Here is a 22,222-nt window from a genome sequence, read left to right on the forward strand (position 1 = left end):
AACGTCAAGTCACACGTGTCTCTCCCTCGCGGCCGCTCGTGGCGAAGGCGTGCCGGCGGATGCCTCGGTTGCGCCCCTTAGTCACGTCACATCCCCGGTGGGGCGCTCCGACCTTCGGTGACGGTCGTGGGCTCGGCGGCCATGACCCGAGGTCGCTACCCAGCCGGACCGCGGCGTCCCCGTAACCTCAAACCAAAAGTGCGGCCGGACTCTGTGGCCGTGAGCGCGGACCGTGACAGAGGTTCGACGGCACGCGCGGTGCCGGTGTTTGGAAACCAGCGATGGAGCAGCTGCAGCGTCCGTGGCCAAGAGCCGAGTAGATTTGTCAGCGCTGGCGGCCACTGACCATGAAGGTCCTGCTCAGAGCTTTACCAAGCGCTCACCAAAAACCTTAGCGAGCGGAGCATGGCTGGTTTGGCGTTTGGTGCGTCAAGTCTGGTTGGATCGTGCTGCGCATGGACAGGGGCTTTGGCTTTGTGCCGCTGCCACCGCCGTGTGGCAATGGAGACTGGCTGACGTTTGCTCCGATGGTCGCAGCTTTTGCCGTGTGAGGAGTAAATTCTTTTCGATGGCTTAATTTGTATTTGTTAAGTTCGTTTTTAAGCACAAGAATAATACAATAATGTAACTATATATATCAACACAGACCTCTTTGGAAATGTGCTGGTCCAAGACCCACATGTTTTCTGATCAACAGAAGTCACAGCGTGCGTTGCTGTTAAAGGCATTTCTCAAGTCTGTTAAAACAGAAAAGAACCCAAAACGTCTCAGGTAAAGAAACCCTCAAGCTTGGGGTCTGCGTGATTTGCAGAACACGTAAAACGTTTCTCAAAAAAAATAATTCTTTGGTTTCTTCCGACAAGTGTTCTGCTCTAAAACCATTTTGGGATGATGAATGTATTGTGGGTGTACAGCCAGTGAATTTATAGGTAGGTGAAGATAATTATCATAGCCTTGACTGTAAAGGTAGATTAATGTGCAGTGATTTTCAGTCCCCTCGGTTCTGTGTATCAAGTAGACGTGTAGCAGGTAGGCGTTTATTTAATGGGAATAATCCGTCCGTATTACACGAGTCCGTGGTCTCCTTCGTGTCCAGCGCATGTCTTCGTACGTGGTGTCCTCTTGCGAGACGCGCAGCTCCCCGCGAGAGAGGGGCCGTGACGCAGGCCCTGTGAGACGAGCCTCGCGAGCATTGTAAATGCTGTCGTGATCGTTTTCCGTCGGTAAACTCGCGGCTCCGAGTCTCCCACGCCGCCAGATCGTTACGCGGTGCCCGGGGCCCGGCGGTTCGCGTTGGCGGCAGCGGAGCCGGCGCCGTGGAGTTGGCCGCGGCACCGGTGCTTGCGGCGCGATCGCCAGCGCGGCTTGGTGGAGCGGAACCCCGTGGTGATTGTAGCGACCGCAGTGAGCCGGGGGGCTGGGAACTCGGTTATTTCACTCGTAAGACTTGTAACGCGTGTTTTGGAATAGAAATAACAAAGAACTAAAGCGATGAGATTTACAATGAAACTAATCATAAAATATGGCTTTAAAATGCGACAGTGTCTGAAAAATTTAGCTCTAAACTTTTAAATAAAAAGGGTACGTACGTTAACGTGAATCCACGGTAAACGTATGATGAGCAGCCTTACAAATATAAACGCAGTACAGGGGGGAGCAGTGGCCGTGGGGAGATCCACGTGGAACCACGGGCGGTGAGCCTCGCGACAAGCCGCTGGTGCAGCTCCTGCACACTGCAGCTTGTGCAGTGTGCAGGAGCTGCACCAGCGGCTTGTCGCGAGGCAGCAGCTGCAGCCCCTGGCACAGCTCCTACTAAACCCCAACCTTGAAGCCCCAAATCGTTGACTTCCTCAACCTGAACCCTAATCCCTGAACTCTCCCACCCCCCCCCCCCCCGTTCTTGACACCCCCTCGTTCTTGACACCCCCTCGTTCTTGACACCCCCTCAATGTTGAACCCTGAATCTCCAATCAAGAACCCTGCCAACTGTAACCGAGAATCGATGAACCCCCAAATGCTGAACTCCAAGCCCTGCACCTCACAGTCCCCACCCCTGACCTACCCACCCTGTGGGCCGGTGCGTGTGTGTGTGGGGCTGTCCGAGTGTGCGTTCCCCACGTGTGGCAGCATCATAGCAAGGAGTTCTCTCTGAAGCCACTTTGCGCAGCATGAAGTATATTCTCTCCATGGTTTTCTGTACACATTTGGTGCAATTTAGTCCTGTACAAATAATCATTTTATAATAAATTGCTGCTGTAATCATAACCAACGGTGTGTTGTGTTGTACTTATCGTGCACCTCGAAATACATCTGAAATGTGCACCTGTGATGGGTTGGGAGCCCCAGGGTGTGCGCGAGGGGCCGCCCAGCGCGAGCCGGTGAAGGGCGACACATGACGCGGACACAATGTCCATCCTGACCTCCATCCATCCCTGCTCAACCTCCCTCCACCTTCTCTACCTCCCCCTCTCTATTCCGTACGCATCCAATTCAGCAGAAGTTAGGCGCTCCCTTTACAGCCTCCCACCCCCCACCCCATCTAATCACACCAGGAGGAAACGGCCCCCCTCTTTCTTGGAAGTGGTCGTTAGCGGTTCTGCATTTACGGGTTCTGCGTTAACGGCCGCGTGGGACGGGAGCGGTGCTGGGGGCTGGGTTCAAAGTGCTGCTGTTAATGGCCCGCGACCTCTGCCCGTCGTGAACCGCACGGCATTCCTCGCATAGTTCGCATTTGCCCGGAGAGGCCTCGCCCTGCGTTTGAGGACACATCTGCCGGGCGGTCGTTTTCACGTCTGTGTTTTGCGGTGGCGGTGCCGAGCGTGCCGGCGGTGGGCGGCCAGGCCGACGCATGGAAGTGGCCGCAACACGGTGGTGGGACGCTGTGTCACCGCCGGCTCCAATGGACACGAATTTAATTATTTGATAAACTAATTTACCCAGACGATCCATCGAGATGGAACGTCTTGTTCGCAAGAGGCCTGCTTCTTTCGTCGGGCCCGTGCTCCGATTCAAGAAATGCTCCTACTCTTAACCTGTCATAAAAAGACAATGCTGCTTGTTGTTGACCGCTCGAAGTTTTGGGGCTGCTTTTGGCAATCCACGAAGGGTTGGGGGGCCCAGGCCCCCTTGGATGTCAGGAGAAATACTTTTGATTCGAAGAACACGGTCGCTGCCAATCGGCGTTGGTGTGGCACCCACGGGGCACGGCGATGGCGCTCTGTTAGCCGCATCCACAATCTCACGCCTGCGGACGAGGGGACCACTTGGGTGGTGTTTGGGGTCGCCCTACAGTCAGCGATGTTGTTCAGCGCAGTCGCATCTCTGCTGCCGCTGCTGCTGCCGCTGCTGCCGGGGCAGGGGACCCCTGGCTTCCCCGGGTATCGGGATTTTCTCCTGCCGGCAATTTTCTAATTTTGCTCAAATGTTGCCGAGCATGTTTAACGGTGTAAAAACACGTATTTAAGTGATCCACAAGGTTACATGGCCCGTTCACCGGTTTGCATAAAGTTGACAGCAGCCCAGCTGGGAGGATGGACACACGGCAGCCATGACGGTGATGCTAGAGGAGTACCGGCGACCGTACTTCTACCGGCGTCATTCTCGGTAATCGTTCCGATGATGCCGGCTTCCGCGCGGTGCACAAGCAGAAAATGCTGACGGACTCCTACTGGCGCATCCCGACGATGGCCGTAGGCTGCAATACCTTGCTGACTTCCTCCTTTTCTGTCCCACCAGGTCATCCTTGTAAATGAGACGCATCCCGCTCTCTTGAGTTATCACCTGGTCACACAAATTCACTTAACTTGCACCGGACGATTTATAGGCTTTTTTGGCCAATCATGGTGAACCAAGAGAATCACACCAGAGGTTAAACCAATGAAAGAATTATGAGCGATCAGTTATACCAATGAGACAAAGCTCAGAACAGGAGGCATGCTGTCATCATGTGGGCCACTTCCTGATCCTATTTTAAATGAAAGGCTTACTGATAGTTATTAAAATGTATAAATCAATCTCAGCCAAGGACAGCCGCCCTCATTTTGTGAAGCCGCGTGGGAGTAAACCCCGATTGCCTGGGGTTCCAGGGTGGCTCCACGTGGAGGTCGTCGATCGTGGAATTGAGAGACCGTGAATGGCGTGCAGCTCCGCCGCGTTGGCTCACGCGGTGTCTCAGTGGCCACCCTGGTCGCCAAACACGCGGGCGATGTCGGCGTTGTGAGGGTTCTCGGGGCCCAGGACGTCGGGCCAGCGCTGCGTGATCTCGTCCCACAGGATGCCGGCCATCAGCGCCAGGGCCGTCTGCGAGACACGGACACGGACCCGGCACAAGTGTGGTGCCCTTGCAGCGTGCGCGCTCTCGGTGCACACGGGGACGTGCGCACAGCGCATACGTGTACACTCGGGCTCTGCCTACTCTGAGAATGTGCAATATGCATACTCTACATGTGTACGCACACCTCCGGTACACGCGTACTCTCAATAAGCACCCTGCACACAATCTCCGTACAAGTGCTCTTGGGGCATACGCTCAGGGAAAATAACTTTCAGATGAACTCGCCCCTGTAATAGGCATTTCGAGTTTCCACCACTGCCTCAGGGCTATAGAGAAGAGATGAGCTTCGCATTGAATGCTCGTTTGAGCAGCAAATCACTTGCACTTATTTAACACAACTACACGCACACACCCGTGTGTGCGTGCATGTGCGCGCGCACACAAAACAGTGCAACAGCAACAACTGCCGTTGGCCACTCGGTGGTGATTACGTTACCACAGCACTTGTGCCAGGCGAGGTGCACTTTGAGGCTCTCACGTGACGTGTCGAAAGCTCGCTCCTGGTAAGAGGGTCACGGGACAGACCCAGGTGCTAGGAGTTGACTGATGTGCCAGGCTAGGTGCAAGAGGTCATGGGTTGAGCGCCTGAGAAGACTGCCAGTCGTACACCACCTGTGCTCCCCCTCACACCACGGGGCATTCAACACATTGCTGGGGACAGTGCTGTCAGGGAGCGCCTCTTGAGGAGGCCGGCACGGCGCACACGAAGGGCGCCTCTCCAGCACGCACCGCGCCTCCTCTCGGCTCGCGGGCGCTGCTGCCCCCACCTGGTCGGGGTGGAATCCGTCGACGGCCTCGATGAGCTGCCAGGCCTCCCCGCCCCTCCACACCCATTCCTCGGCCACTGCGAGAGATCGGCACCGGGCGTTAGTGGCGCGGACGCTCGACGGGGTCGGGGCAAAGGTCTCGATCGGTAAACGGGTCTCAGGAGCTGGGTGGTCGCACGCGCGTGGCCACCTCGACACGCCGGCGTTGGCACAGACGGGCACGTCTGGGGGCACGTCTGGGGGCACGTCTGGGGTCCCCACGCCACGGCCCAGCCCTGGCGCCACAGGGAGACGCTGCCGCGAGCCCACCACAACAACAACGACAACAACAACGACAACAACAATAACTACGACGGGGCTGCTGCTGTTGTTGTGGGCTCGCGGCTGCGACAGTGTTAACGGCGTCGCAAGCCGGTGCGTGGGGATGGAAGCAAGGGGGGGCATGGATTGGGGTTAGTTCGGATCAGATCTGGGGTGATGTTTGGGACATAGTTGTGGTTTTGAATAGGGTTAGGATTTGGGTTAGGAGTTAGGATTTTGTTTATGGATTGGATTGCGTTAGATAAGGAAGAGTGTTGGACATAGATAGGGTTAGGGGTACTCTGTAGGTAAGGGATGGAGCTAGGATTATGGATAATTTTGAGAAGAGGGTTAAAGATAGGCTTACGGTTGGAGTGAGAGGTTCAGTATTGGTTTAGGGATCTATGTTCGGGTTGAGATGGGGATAAGGTTGAGGTTATGGTTCAGGTTAGGGGTTCGTGTTGGGCTTTAGAGTTGGGGTTACTGATTGGCTGTGGCCCTCGGTCTTTCTAAGCAGCAGCGATTCACACGACAGGGACCCTGCCGCGGCCCCACCAACGCTCCCCTTCCATTGAACTTCGTGGCCCAATCCCCCAGTTCCCACGTGGACGGCTTCAGCAGTAAAGCTCAAGTCATGCGAGGGGCAGTAACGGCCCTCGTGTACGTCAGCCTCTGACACGCGCGTCAGCCTCTGACACGCGCGTGTCCGCGTGAGTGCGTGGGGAGCGGCAGTCACGCGCTTTGCGCTTTGCGCTACCAAACAGGCGACCCGAGTTCGGTTCCCGCTCGTGGCCAACACCGGTGAAATTTATCTGCACCGGTCCTGGGTCTCCCCTTGGTCGACTTCGCCTCAAATACGTCGTTGATGTGGCGTGTAAACATTATAACTGGGGAGACAAAGGCGGCCGGGCATGGTGCTGGCCACCCACCCCCTCGAGTATCTTGCCGGCCTTCATAGGTGCGCACTAAAAGCAAAAAGATGTTAATCCTCTACGAGGGATCTTTGTCTTTGTGCTCACTCTTGGCGAGTGGGTACTCCACGTAGTGAGCGTCGAAGTTGCTGAAGCTGCGAGTTGCGGAAATCTTCTCCAACACCAACGACAGCTGCTGCGCTCTCTGACAGCAGCGACGGTCAGATCACAACACAACACAACATAGCCAGCAACACAACACAACACCACATAGCCCGCAACACAACACAACATAGCCCAACAACACAACATAGCCAGCAACACAACATAGCCAGCAACACAACGCAACACAACACAACATAGCCCAACAACACAACATAGCCAGCAACACAACATAGCCAGCAACACAACACGACACAACATAGCCAGCAACACAACACGACATCACACACCACCTTGCTGTGTAGTCTGTACGTTCTCCGCCTGTTCTGCACCCACACACAATGTGACCGGTATCGGCCAAATAATCCTGACGCATCACCTGCAGCCTCCTGCATTGGGGCTACGCACAGCAGCAACATCGGCCGCTTCACAGGACTCTCCTGAAGGAGTCTGGAGACTCGGCGAGACTTTGCGACGACGACGACGACGACGAGTTAATGGTTGTGAGCGGTGCGATCGCCGTGCGTGGCGCTCACCTCGGAGGTGGCGTCACGCAGGGACGCGTTGGCGCTCATCCACCCGGCGCAGGGGCTGAGCTGCACACAGCACACGGCGGCGTCACCACTCGTGCTCGGGCCCCCCCCACGCCGCCCCCCCACGCCGCCCCCCACGCCCCCCCCCACGCCGCCCCCCCCACGCCGCCCCCCCCACATTGCCCCCTCCCCCACACCGAAATTAGCGAGAATGCAAACGCCCCGCGTAGGCCGTGCGGCTGCCCGCATGACGCTCACCTGCAGGCAGTCGAGGAAGGCGTAGGCATCGGCGTAGGTGACGTCGCTGTTCCACAGCCCTGCACGGAGACGCGGAGCCACACATCAGGGGTGGCCGACACCGGAAAACAGTCCGCCACCACCACCACCCACCGCCACTACCACCACCACCACCACCGCCACCACTGCCATCACCACAACGACCAACACCAACACCACAACGACCACTACCATCACCACCACCACTGTCATCACTACCGCCGCCACTACCATCACCACCACCACCACCACTGTCATCACTACCGCCGCCACTACCATCACCACCACCGCCACCACTGTCATCACTACCGCCGCCACTACCATCACCATCACCACCACCACTGTCATCACTACCGCCGCCACTACCATCACCACCACCACCACCACTGTCATCACTACCGCCGCCACTACCATCACCACCACCGCCACCACTGTCATCACTACCGCCGCCACTACCATCACCATCACCACCACCACTGTCATCACTACCGCCGCCACTACCATCACCACTGTCATCGCTACCGCCGCCCCTACCATCACCACCACAACCACCACTGTCATCACTACCGCCGCCACTACCACCACCACTGTCATCACTACCGCCGCCACTACCATCACCACCACCACCACCACTGTCATCACTACCGCCGCCACTACCACCACCACTGTCATCACTACCGCCGCCACTACCATCACCACCACCACCACCACTGTCATCACTACCGCCGCCACTACCATCACCACTACCACCACCACTGTCATCACTACCGCCGCCACTACCATCACCACCACAACCACCACTGTCATCACTACCGCCGCCACTACCATCACCACTACCACCACCACTGTCATCACTACCGCCGCCACTACCATCACCACTACCACCACCACTGTCATCACTACCGCCGCCACTACCATCACCACCACAACCACTACCGCCGCCGCGGTGACCGCACACCACATGTAAGGGGACTTGGATCAATGAGCTGTGGGGGGGGGGGGGGGGGGTGGCACTTGAATTATAATTCCCTGATGGTGCAGGGGGCAGCACCTACGAGTTATAGGAACAGCACCCATGAGATGTGAAGGGCAGCACCCACGGTAGTGGCATATCTGTCGAGGGTACAGGCGGTGCAACTGCCCCGGGGCCCGTTGGCCCTGGGGGGACGCGCGCTCCAGGCTGCGACAAAGGGGGCGGGTGGCGCTCGGGGCTCCGAGCCGAGCGCCGAGCGCCGAGCGCCGAGCGCCGAGCGCCGAGCGCCACCGTGTGACGGCACTCGCCGACGGGGTGCAAGCGGCCGTGCAGGTGGTCCCACAGGAAGCGGCCGTCGGCCAGGCCGGTGAGGAGGACGTGGCTGCCGGGCGGCAGGGCCTTGTCGAGGGCCGCGAGGGCGGCCAGGGCGTTCTCTCGCATCTCCTCCGGCGTCGTCATCTCGGCCACCGTGTCCCGCGCGCTGCTCACGCACGCACGCACGCGGTGATCGGTCGCGCACGGAGGTGACAGTTTTGAGCAATGCAGCTGCTGGCGGAGGGGGGGTGGAGGGGGGAGGGGAAGTCACTTGTTGCAGACGTCGTTGCCGATGAACGAGTAGACGAGGAGGGCCGGGTGGTCGCTCTCGTTCCGAGAGAAGCTGCGAGGAGAGAAGCAGCGCACTGAGTGAGACAGAGCCCGTGAGGTCAACACCACCACCATCATCGTCAACACCACCACCATCATCGTCAACACCACCACCATCATCGTCAACACCACCACCATCATCGTCAACACCACCACCATCATCGTCAACACCACCACCATCATCGTCAACACCACCACCATCATCGTCAACACCACCACCATCATCGTCAACACCACCACCATCATCGTCAACACCACCATCATCGTCAACACCACCGCCATCATCGTCAACACCACCGCCATCATCAACACCACCGCCATCATCGTCAACACCACCGCCATCATCGTCAACACCACCACCATCATTGTCAACACCACCACCATCATCGTCAACACCACCACCATCATCGTCAACACCACCGCCATCATCGTCAACACCACCGCCATCATCGTCAACACCACCACCATCATCGTCAACACCACCGCCATCATCGTCAACACCACCGCCATCATCGTCAACACCACCGCCTTCATCGTCAACACCACCACCATCATTGTCAACACCACCGCCATCATCGTCAACACCACCGCCATCATCGTCAACACCACCGCCATCATCGTCAACACCACCACCATCATCGTCAACACCACCGCCATCATCGTCAACACCACCGCCTTCATCGTCAACACCACCACCATCATCGTCAACACCACCGCCATCATCGTCAACACCACCGCCATCATCGTCAACACCACCGCCATCATCGTCAACACCACCGCCATCATCGTCAACACCACCGCCATCATCGTCAACACCACCGCCATCATCGTCAACACCACCGCCATCATCGTCAACACCACCACCATCATCGTCAACACCACCGCCATCATCGTCAACACCACCGCCATCATCGTCAACACCACCGCCATCATCGTCAACACCACCGCCATCATCGTCAACACCACCACCATCATCGTCAACACCACCGCCATCATCGTCAACACCACCACCATCATCGTCAACACCACCGCCATCATCGTCAACACCACCACCATCATCGTCAACACCACCGCCATCATCGTCAACACCACCACCATCATCGTCAACACCACCGCCATCATCGTCAACACCACCACCATCATCGTCAACACCACCGCCATCATCGTCAACACCACCGCCTTCATCGTCAACACCACCACCATCATTGTCAACACCACCGCCATCATCGTCAACACCACCGCCATCATCGTCAACACCACCGCCATCATCGTCAACACCACCGCCATCATCGTCAACACCACCGCCATCATCGTCAACACCACCGCCATCATCGTCAACACCACCGCCATCATCGTCAACACCACCGCCATCATCGTCAACACCACCACCATCATCGTCAACACCACCGCCATCATCGTCAACACCACCGCCATCATCGTCAACACCACCGCCTTCATCGTCAACACCACCACCATCATCGTCAACACCACCGCCATCATCGTCAACACCACCGCCATCATCGTCAACACCACCGCCATCATCGTCAACACCACCGCCATCATCGTCAACACCACCGCCATCATCGTCAACACCACCATCGTCGCCACCATCCCTATCTCCATCACAATAACCATCATCTCCATAGAAACCAACAGTGAAGCTAATTTTTTGCAGTGACGACTCCTCCAGTGCAGCACAAAATTGCCAGCTCCTCATGAACCCGGACCCTCATTTACCCGGCTCCCTCATCACCCCGGCTCCCCGGAGAATCCCCTCACCTCGTCAGGGAGTCCTTGGCGGTGGAGGACGCGGCTCCTGCACTCGACACACCGGGGCCACGAGTTACGCGGGGGTCACGTGGAGGTCAGGCGGGGGTCAGGCGCCTTGCGTCGCCCGCTAGGCCCCGGCGAGCCGAGGTGGCCTGGGGTCGGGTGTAACGGGCCAGGACGTGGCCACGGGACCCAGAGCGCTCTCCTCGGCTCTCGCGTTCGCGCCGCGTTAAACCGGCGCTGCGTCGGTCCGATCGGCGCCCCCACCGCCCGGAAAAAGGTTGTCCGCACCATGGGGGGCGCTGCCCCCCGTTGTGCCGGTGGCTGCAAGGCGGAGCGAGAGGGTCGGCGCGGCCTCACGACCTGGCCACCGCAGCCTCACGACCTGGCCACCGCGACCTCACGACCTGGCCACCGCGACCTCACGACCTGGCCACCGCGACCTCACGACCGGGCCACCGCGACCTCACGACCTGGCCACCGCGACCTCACGACCTGGCCACCGCGACCTCACGACCTGGCCACCGCGACCTCACGACCGGGCCACCGCGACCTCACGACCTGGCCACCGCGGCCTCACGACCTGGCCACCGCGGCCTCACGACCTGGCCACCGCGACCTCACGACCTGGCCACCGCGACCTCACGACCTGGCCACCGCGACCTCACGACCTGGCCACCGCGACCTCACGACCTGGCCACCGCGACCTCACGACCTGGCCACCGCGAGGCCGCGAGGTTTGTAAATCGCAAGAGCACGAAGACGTGAGAGTGATACTGTGAGGGTGACACTGTGAGAGTGACACAGACTGCGATGGTGCCACTGACACAGTGAGAGTGAGACTGTGATATTGGCTCCACCCCATGTGACACACACTGACCGTTCACCGCAAGGTTCTGCCGCAGGTACAACGAGTCCGTGGGGGACCTGGTACGGCGCACGCCGTGACGAGGGCACGCTGTTAGCCGTGACGCAGCGCCTTGTCGCGTCAGCTCACGTGACCGTGTCGTGCCCTGTCGCGCCGTGTCGTGTCGCGGTGCGTTGCGTCTTCACGTTGTGTTGTCACGGTGTGTTCAATTATGTTGTGGCGAGTTGCGCTGTGTTGAGTTGCGCTATGTGACATTGTGTCACACGACGTTGTGGTTTGCATTATGGTGAGTTATCGTGTTGTTGTGTTAAGTCACGTGTTATTTTGTTGTCTCGCCGTATTGCGTTGAGTCATGTTGTGTTGTTGCTCTGTTGACCAGTAGCGTGTTGCGGCGTTCATTCGTGTCGTGTTGACGTCTCACGTGATGGAGGCCCAGCTGGAGTTCATGAAGCCTGTGAAGGCCGAGAGCTGTGGCCAGTCCAGCTCGTTAGCGAGGGCAACGGGGAGGTTTGAGAACGCCTCCTGCACACGGACATGGGGACTCGGTCAGCCTCACAGTGTCACCCAGTCTCACCCAGTGTCACCCAGTGTCACCCAGTGTCACGGTGTCACAATCTCACAGTGTCACAATCTCAGTGTCTCAATTTCACCGCCTCACGTTACTCACAGTCTACAGTGCGATGTGGTTGCTGGTGGTGGTGCTGGTTGAGATGATGATGTGTTGATGATAAAGAAGATGTTGTTTGTGGGTCACGATGGTGATGGTGACATGGAGGATGACGATGTGTTAATGGCCGTGGTGGTGGTGAAGTGAAGGATGACGTGGGTTGCTGGTGATGATGATGAAGCCTCACGGGGGAGAGGAGTTCCCCGGTCATCCACGCGGCAGGGATGTGGAAATGGGCTCCGGCCGAGTCCCCCAGGAGCACGAGGCCACGCGGCCGAGAACCTGCGGCGATGGGCAGCACCGGCCACTCTCGCCACCGCTCACCACACTCACCACCGCTCGCTCCCCGCCACCACTCACCACGCTCGCCACCACCACTCACCACCACCACTCACCACGCTCACCACCACCACTCACCACCACCACTCACCACGCTCGCCACCACCACTCACCACGCTCGCTCCCAACCACTCGCCACGCTCACCACCGCTCGCTCCCCACCACCACTCGCCACGCTCACCACCGCTCGCTCCCCACCACCACTCACCACGCTCACCACCGCTCGCTCCCCACCACCACTCACCACGCTCACCACCGCTCGCTCCCCACCACCGCTCACCACGCTCACCACCGCTCGCTCCCCACCACCACTCGCCACACTCACCACCGCTCGCTCCCCACCACCACTCACCACGCTCACCACCACCACTCACCACGCTCGCTCCCAACCACTCGCCACGCTCACCACCGCTCGCTCCCCACCACCACTCGCCACGCTCACCACCGCTCGCTCCCCACCACCACTCACCATGCTCACCACCGCTCGCTCCCCGCCACCACTCACCACGCTGGCCACGCCCACTCGCCGCCGTTTCGCCACAACGTTCCCCGCCTCCACTCGCCATCACTCTCACCATGCGGTCATCAATCTCGCATCTCGCTCACGAGCACGCGCCACACTCGCTGCTCGCATCACACTCACGACACCCTCGCCGCCACGCTGACACTCACCATGCCCTCGCCACCAGAATCGACAAACTGCCACCGAGGTTAATCAAACGCGTCACCGACGGGCGCGCCACGCACCCTGGCGGTCTCGCTGCGGTGCGCACGGCGTCTCCTGCCGCCTTGCGCTGGTTGCAGGCCCTGAGCATTGAACTCTGACACCGACACAAACGGTGGCTCCCCCCTCCCCGCGTGCCATACGAAGGAAGGAGACGATAGCAGCCCAAACCCTGAGCCCCGCGCTGTCCCGATGGCGCTCGCGTTCGGTCGGTGTCAGGGTCAGAGGCAAGGTTTGGGGTCGGGCTGGTGGCTGAGGTCAAGGGTGAGGCTTGGGTCAGAGGTAGGGGTTGAGCACAGAGGTAGGGGCGCAGGTCAAGGGAGAGGGTGAGGCCGAACGCTCCTCACTTTCGCAGAACTTCTTCTCGTAAGCGACGCCGTCTGCCGGATCCACCCCCTGTGCCCCGCACGCAAAGACAAAGGTGCCCGTGTAGCCTTAACAGACTGTTGGGGCAAGTGATTTTAGCGAGCCGGCACGGCACATAGTTGGGTGGGTGGTCAGCACCACGCCCGATCGCCTTTGTCTCCTCAGTGGCGATATTTACACACTGCATCAAGTAATCATTTCAGGCTGATTCCAGGATCAGTTTAGATTAGCGTCACTGTTATTGACGATGAGGGTGACATGAATTAAGGTCGCCGGGTTTATAGGGCAGTGAGCTAACTACTATGCCACCACTCCCTACAGATATTACGACACTTATTGTCCACCCAGAGGTGTTACTGCCTACTGGGGTGAGGGTGAGTGATGGTGAGTGATGGTAAGTGAGGATGGAGTATTGGTGATGGCAAGTGAGAGCCATGATGGTAAGTGGGGTGAGTGAGGGTGAGTGATGGTGATGGTGAGTGATGGTGAGTGATGGTGATGGTGAGTGAGGGTGAGTGGGGTGAGTGATGGTAAGTGGGGTGAGTGAGGGTGAGTGATGGTGAGGGTGAGTGATGGTGAGTGATGGTGAGTGATGGTAAGTGAGGATGGAGTATTGGTGATGGCAAGTGAGAGCCATGATGGTAAGTGGGGTGATTGAGGGTGAGTGATGGTGATGGTGAGTGATGGTGAGTGGGGTGAGTGGGGTGAGTGATGGTGAGTGATGGTGAGTGATGGTGAGTGGGGTGAGTGATGGTGAGTGATGGTGAGTGATGGTGAGTGGGGTGAGTGGGGTGAGTGGGGTGCGAGGGCTGATCCTCCTCACCCAGATGCCGTTGCAGTTCGAGTCCTCGAAGGCGTCCTGGTTGCTTGGCCTGAAACAAGATGGAGAGTGTAGACCCCCCATACGCAAGCGAACGCATTTGGGATAACCCCCCTCCCCCCTCCCCCCTCCATGCGTACGGACTCGATGGATGGCCGCTAGGAAGGTGGAGGTGGAGGGTGACGAGGTGGAGTGAGATGGTATGCACCTGCGGCCGGGGTGCACGTCTGCGCTGCGGTCCGCACAGTCTCTCCCGCGCCAGTGGGAGCCGCGGAACACCTGGGGGGGGGGGGGGGGGCGAGAGGGGGAGCAGCGGGGACACAGCCAGCGTGGGTGTCTGCCGAGCAGCTGTGCGCGTTCCAAGATGACGACGACGTTGATGACGACGTTGACGGCGATGTTAACGATGTTAACGATGTTAACGATGATGTTTGTTCAGGACACTCACAGGGACGGTGCTGAAGAGGTCCCCATCACCATCTTGAGCTGGGGTGTGATGAGACCAGCACCTGCGTCAAATACATCATCATCGGCCGTGATCTATCCTCGCGGACTCACGGCGTCATGACCCCCAACTCGCCACCCGGACACAAGACGCCAATTTGGAAGTCCCGTCTAATTGACACACGACTGATGAACGTCACGCGCATCTCATGAACACGACACATCTAACGCAACCAATCAACGCAAGAGCTACTTAACACCACGATCCGATACAGTGGCGGCACCGGTAACTTTTCACAACGTAGTCGCTCATTTTGGTCATCACCTACACATTGGGGGAGTGGGGGAGTGGGCGGAGTGACCTGCGGTGCGGTGGTGGTCGCGGTGTGGGAGCGAGTGGACGGTGGTCAGGAGTCGAGATCTCTGGTGGGGCTGCGCGTACCTCCGAATGAGCTCGCAGAGATCTCGGATCTTGGGGAGGGAGCAGATTCCCGACAGCTCCAGGAATTTATCCTGAGGGCGACGCGGTTGTCAGGGCATCACGAGCCAACCTCGCCCACCCGGGCTCCAGAACAGGAGCCTGTGTAGCTCGGCGACCCAACGACCCGGTCAATGACCCCCAGTGACCCCGACCTCTTACCGGCACGGGGGAGCCGGGCGCCAGTCGTCTCGCCGCCTCCACGGCCTGGTGCAGGCCTCCCTGCACGCAGCATGGCGGCGGGCAGGTGGACACGGGTCGCCGTGAGACAACGGGGGGGGGGGGGGTGGCTCCGTGTCCCGCTCACGCGGGCACTGCCGCGCGTTTAGTTTGCCGTCCTTCCCCCGCACCTCCGATCATCATACATACGGCGGTGCTCGTCTCCCGTTTACATCGCCGAGCCAGCGGGAGGGATTCCACATTCCCATGGCGGGGGCGAGTCTCTCCGCAGGACGACCACCGTGGATGTTCCCCACAAAGCGGTGCTCACTTTATTGCCCTGGATGGACGCCGTTGCCGAGTGCGGAAAGCAACGCAGCTTGGCGATTAGGCCGAGAGACGGAGAGAGGCGCACCCGAGGTAAGAGAAGCACGTGGACTTGGGCAGCACGCGTCGTGGCGAGAGGGGTGGATGGCCGATGGCGGCCAAATGAGGCGCTGAAACCGTGCCGCGAGCAAGAGCGCGAGCAAGCGCCCACGCGGGATGGTGGCGGCGTGGGATGGCCTTCATGAAAACAGTGGGGAGACCGTGGGTGATGCTGTTGATGACAATGAGTGCATGTTCAGGCCGCTGTTGTTGTCGTGCGGAGTCGGGCCCCACCCTGGGCAGAGGGAACACGTGGCAGAACGCCTCTCCAGGGTCCCGCCGGCACAACGCGAGCGCGTGGCACACCACGTCCGGCGTGACCTCCGTGTTCAACCTGCACACAGCGCCGCACACACAGCGCCGCACACACCGCAACCTCCACCACACACTGCACCACACCGCAACCTGCACCACACACCACACCACACACACCACAACCTGCACCACACACAGCGCCGCACACACAGCGCCGCACACACCGCAACCTCCACCACACACAGCACCACACACACCACAACCTCCACCACACACAGCGCCACACACACCACAACCTGCGCCACACACAGTGCCACACACACCGCAACCTGCACCACACACAGCACCACACCACAACCTCCACCACACACAGCACCACACACACCACAACCTGCGCCACACACAGCGCCACACACACCGCAACCTGCACCACACACAGCGCCACACACACCGCAACCTCCACCACACACAGCGCCGCACACACCGCAACCTGCACCACACACAGCACCACACCGCAACCTGCACCACACACCACACCACACACACCACAACCTGCACCACACACAGCACCACACCGCAACCTGCACCACACACCACACCACACACACCACAACCTGCACCACACACAGCACCGCACACACAGCGCCGCACACACCGCAACCTCCACCACACACAGCACCACACACACCACAACCTCCACCACACACAGCGCCACACACACCACAACCTGCGCCACACACAGTGCCACACACACCGCAACCTGCACCACACACAGCACCACACCACAACCTCCACCACACACAGCACCACACACACCGCAACCTCCACCACACACAGCACCACACACACCACAACCTCCACCACACACAGCGCCACACACACCGCAACCTCCACCACACACAGTGCCACACACACCACAACCTGCACCACACACAGCGCCACACACACCGCAACCTCCACCACACACCACACCACACACACCACAACCTGCACCACACACAGCGCCACACACACCGCAACCTGCACCACACACAGCGCCACACACACCGCAACCTGCACCACACACAGCGCCACACACACTGCAACCTGCACCACACACAGCGCCACACACACCGCAACCTGCACCACACACAGCGCCACACACACCGCAACCTGCACCACACACAGCGCCACACACACCGCAACCTGCACCACACACAGCGCCGCACACACCGCAACCTGCACCACACACCACACCACACACACCACAACCTGCACCACACACAGCGCCACACACACCGCAACCTGCACCACACACAGCGCCACACACACCGCAACCTGCACCACACACAGCGCCACACACACCGCAACCTGCACCACACACAGCGCCACACACACCGCAACCTGCACCACACACAGCGCCACACACACCGCAACCTGCACCACACACAGCGCCACACACACCGCAACCTGCACCACACACAGCGCTGCACACACCGCAACCTGCACCACACACAACGCCACACACCGCATCCTCCACCACACACCACACTGGACACATACCACACTGGACACACACCGCAACCTCCACCACACACCACACTGGACACACACAGCGCCACACACACCGCATCCTCCACCACACACCACACTGGACACACACCACACTGGACACACACCAGGCACCACACACACCAAACCACACACAACAACCAGGGCCGGATTAAGATTGTGTAGGCCCCTGGGCTACAGGTATTGTGAGGCCCCCAGTAATATTTTTAAAAGGAAACAAAGTGAAAGAAAAATACAAATGTATTTTTACAAGGCAAACAACAAATACAATTCAGCACTCACAAAACGAAACAACTTTTCACTTCGTCTCTGGAGGCCCCTCCAGCTGGCGGAGGCCCCTGGGCTGCAGCCCCTGAAGCCCCCCCCCCCCCCACGACTTGATCCGGCCCTGACCACAACTCGCCCATTCACTCACTCATGTACTCGCTCTACTCAATCACTCATGCACTGGACCATGAACCTGGTACTCACTCACATCCATATGATGCTTGGCCCGAACACCTGGAGCAGGATCTGACACGAGGCTCGCAGGTTGTGGGTCTCTGTGGGAAATGAATGCAGGTGACGCAGGTGGCACGTGTTGTTGGTAGCTCAAGTGGCACGTGTTGGTGGTGGTGCAAGTGGTACGTGTTGGTGGTGGTGCAGGTGGCACGTGTTGGTGGTGCAAGTGGTACGTGTTGGTGGTGCAGGTGGCACGTGTTGGTGGTGGTGCAGGTGGCACGTGTTGATGGTGCAGGTGGTACGTGTTGGTGGTGCAAGTGGTACGTGTTGGTGGTGCAAGTGGTACGTGTTGGTGGTGCAAGTGGTACGTGTTGGTGGTGGTGCAGGTTGCACGTGTTAGTGGTGCAGGTGGTACGTGTTGGTGGTGCAGGTGGCACGTGTTAGTGTCCTCACCAGGTAGCACCCCACACAGCCTCGCCATGGCGCTCGAGATGGAGTCGTTGTGAATCTCTGACAACTGCTGCACCATGCCCACCGCGATCACACAGCCTGGACACGGTGGGGATTGTTGGTGAGCAGTGGTACAATTACCACTCAAACACTCACCAATTCTCACCAAAACAACCACTCAACAGAGCTCACTAACATTCACTAGCACCAGTTGGCATCAACGAGGAAACACCACGACTCACCACAACTCACCACAGCCCACCACCACTCACCAATGCTCACCACCAGCACCACAGCTGCACCTGGAGCCACAGAGCCCACCCAGGTTGAGTGAGTGGGGTGAGGGGTGAGTGGTGAGGCGTGAGTGAGATAAATGGGGGTGCGAGTGGCGTGTGGTGAGCGGTTTGGCATGAAGCGTGAGGAGTTGTGAAATTGAGAGGTGGCGAATGAGGTGAGTTGTGAAGAATCCCCAAACTCACCCAGGCACCCGAAACCACCATTCACTCCGGGTCCCAGCCTCGACCCCGGCTCGGGGGTGGCGCAGGCGGCCAGGGGGAGCAGGGGCAGCAGGAGCAGCAGGGGGAGCAGGGGGAGCCGGGCCATGTCCCCTGAGACTCCGGGTGACGCTCCTCTGGGTGTGACCTGTGGAATCACTCGGCGGCGTGAGAGGGACTGAGCGACGTCCCCGTCGCTGTCACCCCGAGGGGGGTGACGACGCGGGTGGTGCCCGGCAGGCACAGAGCGCGAAACCCGTGAGTGTGTGCGTGTGTGCGTCAGTGTGTGTGAGTGTGTGCGTGTGTGCGTCAGTGTCTGTGTGTGAGTGTGTGCGTCAGTGTCTGTGTGTGAGTGTGTGCGTCAGTGTCTGTGTGTGTGCGTCAGTGTCCGTGTGTGTGAGTGTGTGCGTCAGTGTGTGTGAGTGTGTGTGCGAGTGTGTGTCAGTGTATCAATGGGAATGTGTGTGTCAGTGTCTGTGTGTGTGTGCGTCAGTGTATCAATGGGAATGTGTGTGTGAGTGTGTGTGTCAGTGTCTGTGTGTGTGAGAGTGTGCGTCAGTGTATCAATGGGAATGTGTGTGTGAGTGTGGTTGGAAACATTTAGGCTGGCCTGCCTACGATCCATCCTGGGTTTAACCAGGCTGGATTGTGTGAGGAGCTCACAAATCCTTGAACGATCTGGGCAAAGTCCCATCGGTGAGCTCCTCTGGCAGGCAAGGCTGCGTTGGCTGGGTCATGTAGCCCGCATGCCCAGCCACCGCATGCCTAAACAGCTTTTGTTCGGCCGGATCGAGGGGGCTAAACGGGCGCGGCACGGGCTAGAGAAGAGATGGAGTGATGTGGTACAGGAGGACGTGGAGCTGAGTGGACTTGCCGATGACTGGTACCAGCGGTGTCAAGATCGGCCTCTGTGGAGGAGGCTCGTGAAGGACGCTACTGGGCAGTTGGAGGCAGTCGCCCTCCAACAACAACGGAGGGCGGAGGAGCGCCGCTCACAACAACGAGCCGAGGGCCGGGTGGCTAAAGCACAGCAAGTTGGTACAGTAGGGGGCACAGGTGGTGCATCAGCCAGTCATCTCGGTCATCTCGGTCAGTCGACCCGTGGCACCTGCTGGGTCTGCCCCGTGACCTCCTGCCAGCGGGCGTTCGACACTTCACGTGGCCTCAAGGTGCACTTGGCCTGGCACAAGCGTCGTGGTGACGTCACTGCCACTTAGTGGCGAATGGCGGTTGTTGTTGTTGTTGTGTGTGGGTGTTCAATTCCCAAACACGGCTAACATTAATGGGCAGTGCGATCAGAACCGTTCCTGATCTCCCCCTCCCCTCTCCACCAACGCGCACTGACCAGCGTGGTGAAGTGTGGTCAAGTAACCCTGCAAAGGCCAGTTGTGGAAATTCCACATTGCCTAGTTTATCCATAGAGCAAAGACCTCATCACAACGTGGTACTCATTTTATCAACCTTGCAAGGATGATGGGCTGTGTCGACCAACACCCAGCCACGACCCCTCACAGGGACCCGTGGGGGCCGGGTCCCCCCCCTCACCCCCTCAACCCCTCACCCAGTCCCCCCCTCACCCCCCCACCCCCTCACCCAGGTCCCCCCCCTCACCCCCTCACCCCTCACCCCCTCACCCAGTCCCCCCCTCACCCTCACCCAGTTCCCCCCGGGCCCTGCTCTGCCCCGCGTCTCCGCTGATGTTTATCAACAGAATGTTCCCAAACACGGCTGTGTCACGCAGATCACGCAGATCACGCGTCCCCGCCTCTCCGTTCCCCCACCCCCCGTGTGTTCGTGCTCCCTGTGTCTGTGTCCCCGTGTCTCTGTGTCCCCGTGTCTCCGTGTCCCCGTGTCTCCGTGTCCCTGAGTCCCCGTGTCTCCGCGAGGCTGTCTGTCACTCCGTGTCCCCGTGTGGCTGTCTCTCACCCTGTGTCTCCCCCGTGTCTCCCCCGTGTCTCTGTGTCTCTCTCACCCCGTGTCTCCCCCGTGTCTCTGTGTCTCTCTCACCCCGTGTCTCCCCCGTGTCTCTGTGTCTCTCTCACCCCGTGTCTCCCCCGTGTCTCTGTGTCTCTCTCACCCCGTGTCTCCCCCGTGTCTCTGTGTCTCTCTCACCCCGTGTCTCCCCCGTGTCTCTGTGTCTCTCTCACCCCGTGTCTCCCCCGTGTCTCTGTGTCTCTCTCACCCCGTGTCTCCCCCGTGTCTCTGTGTCTCTCTCACCCCGTGTCTCCCCCGTGTCTCTGTGTCTCTCTCACCCCGTGTCTCCCCCGTGTCTCTGTGTCTCTCTCACCCCGTGTCTCCCCCGTGTCTCTGTGTCTCTCTCACCCCGTGTCTCCCCCGTGTCTCTGTGTCTCTCTCACCCCGTGTCTCCCCCGTGTCTCTGTGTCTCTCTCACCCCGTGTCTCCCCCGTGTCTCTGTGTCTCTCTCACCCCGTGTCTCCCCCGTGTCTCTGTGTCTCTCTCACCCCGTGTCTCCCCCGTGTCTCTGTGTCTCTCTCACCCCGTGTCTCCCCCGTGTCTCTGTGTCTCTCTCACCCCGTGTCTCCCCCGTGTCTCTGTGTCTCTCTCACCCCGTGTCTCCCCCGTGTCTCTGTGTCTCTCTCACCCCGTGTCTCCCCCGTGTCTCTGTGTCTCTCTCACCCCGTGTCTCCCCCGTGTATCTGTGTCTCTCTCACCCCGTGTCTCCCCCGTGTCTCTGTGTCTCTCTCACCCCGTGTCTCCCCCGTGTCTCTCTCACCCCGTGTCTCCCCCGTGTCTCTGTGTCTCTCTCACCCCGTGTCTCCCCCGTGTCTCTGTGTCTCTCTCACCCCGTGTCTCCGTGTCCCCGCGTCGTCAAATCTCAGGGGGCGGGGCGAGAAGGTGTTTGGGGGACTCCGCGCATTTCCTCTTTCCACGTCACGTGACACGCACGTGACTGGAGGATAGGAAACGAGGGGCGGGGCCCCCCGGAGTGTGGGGGGGGCGTCAGGGGCTGCAGGGCGCGGGGGGAGGAGGGAGCGGGGAGACGACGACGACGAGGAGGAGGAGGAGACGACGTTCCGGCTGGACCCCACTGCAGGTGAGAGGGTGCCGC

General features: G+C 59.5%; 2 protein-coding genes across 6 annotated transcripts in view; one reads left to right on the forward strand and one right to left on the reverse strand.

Moving 5' to 3' along the window:
* Positions 1–2,158: 2,158 nt before the first annotated feature.
* AOAH (acyloxyacyl hydrolase) lies at positions 2,159–22,111 on the reverse strand. The gene is made up of 22 exons (XM_078601767.1): positions 21,957–22,111; positions 19,138–19,300; positions 18,662–18,757; positions 18,243–18,309; positions 16,196–16,295; positions 15,539–15,598; positions 15,341–15,411; positions 14,903–14,963; positions 14,663–14,733; positions 14,458–14,506; positions 13,616–13,664; positions 12,393–12,487; positions 11,960–12,060; positions 11,551–11,597; positions 10,680–10,716; positions 8,842–8,913; positions 8,564–8,736; positions 7,265–7,323; positions 7,010–7,069; positions 6,420–6,516; positions 5,101–5,177; positions 2,159–4,299 (listed from the first exon to the last, which is right to left on the reverse strand). Exons 2-22 carry the CDS (start codon positions 19,259–19,261, stop codon positions 4,171–4,173), a joined length of 1,695 nt encoding a protein of 564 aa, XP_078457893.1. The 5' UTR covers positions 19,262–19,300; positions 21,957–22,111; the 3' UTR covers positions 2,159–4,170.
* Positions 22,110–22,222, forward strand: part of LOC144723215 (engulfment and cell motility protein 1-like) — a 37,961-nt gene continuing 37,848 nt past the window's right edge. For all 5 annotated transcript variants that reach the window (XM_078601760.1, XM_078601762.1, XM_078601763.1 and 2 more), the window contains exon 1: positions 22,110–22,207. The gene's annotated coding sequence lies outside the window, so the exon portion shown is untranslated. The remainder of the gene's footprint in view (positions 22,208–22,222) is intronic.

Source organism: Lampetra planeri, chromosome 17, assembly GCF_965212315.1.
Source record: "Lampetra planeri chromosome 17, kcLamPlan1.2.h2, whole genome shotgun sequence".
Classification (NCBI taxonomy): domain Eukaryota; kingdom Metazoa; phylum Chordata; class Hyperoartia; order Petromyzontiformes; family Petromyzontidae; genus Lampetra; species Lampetra planeri.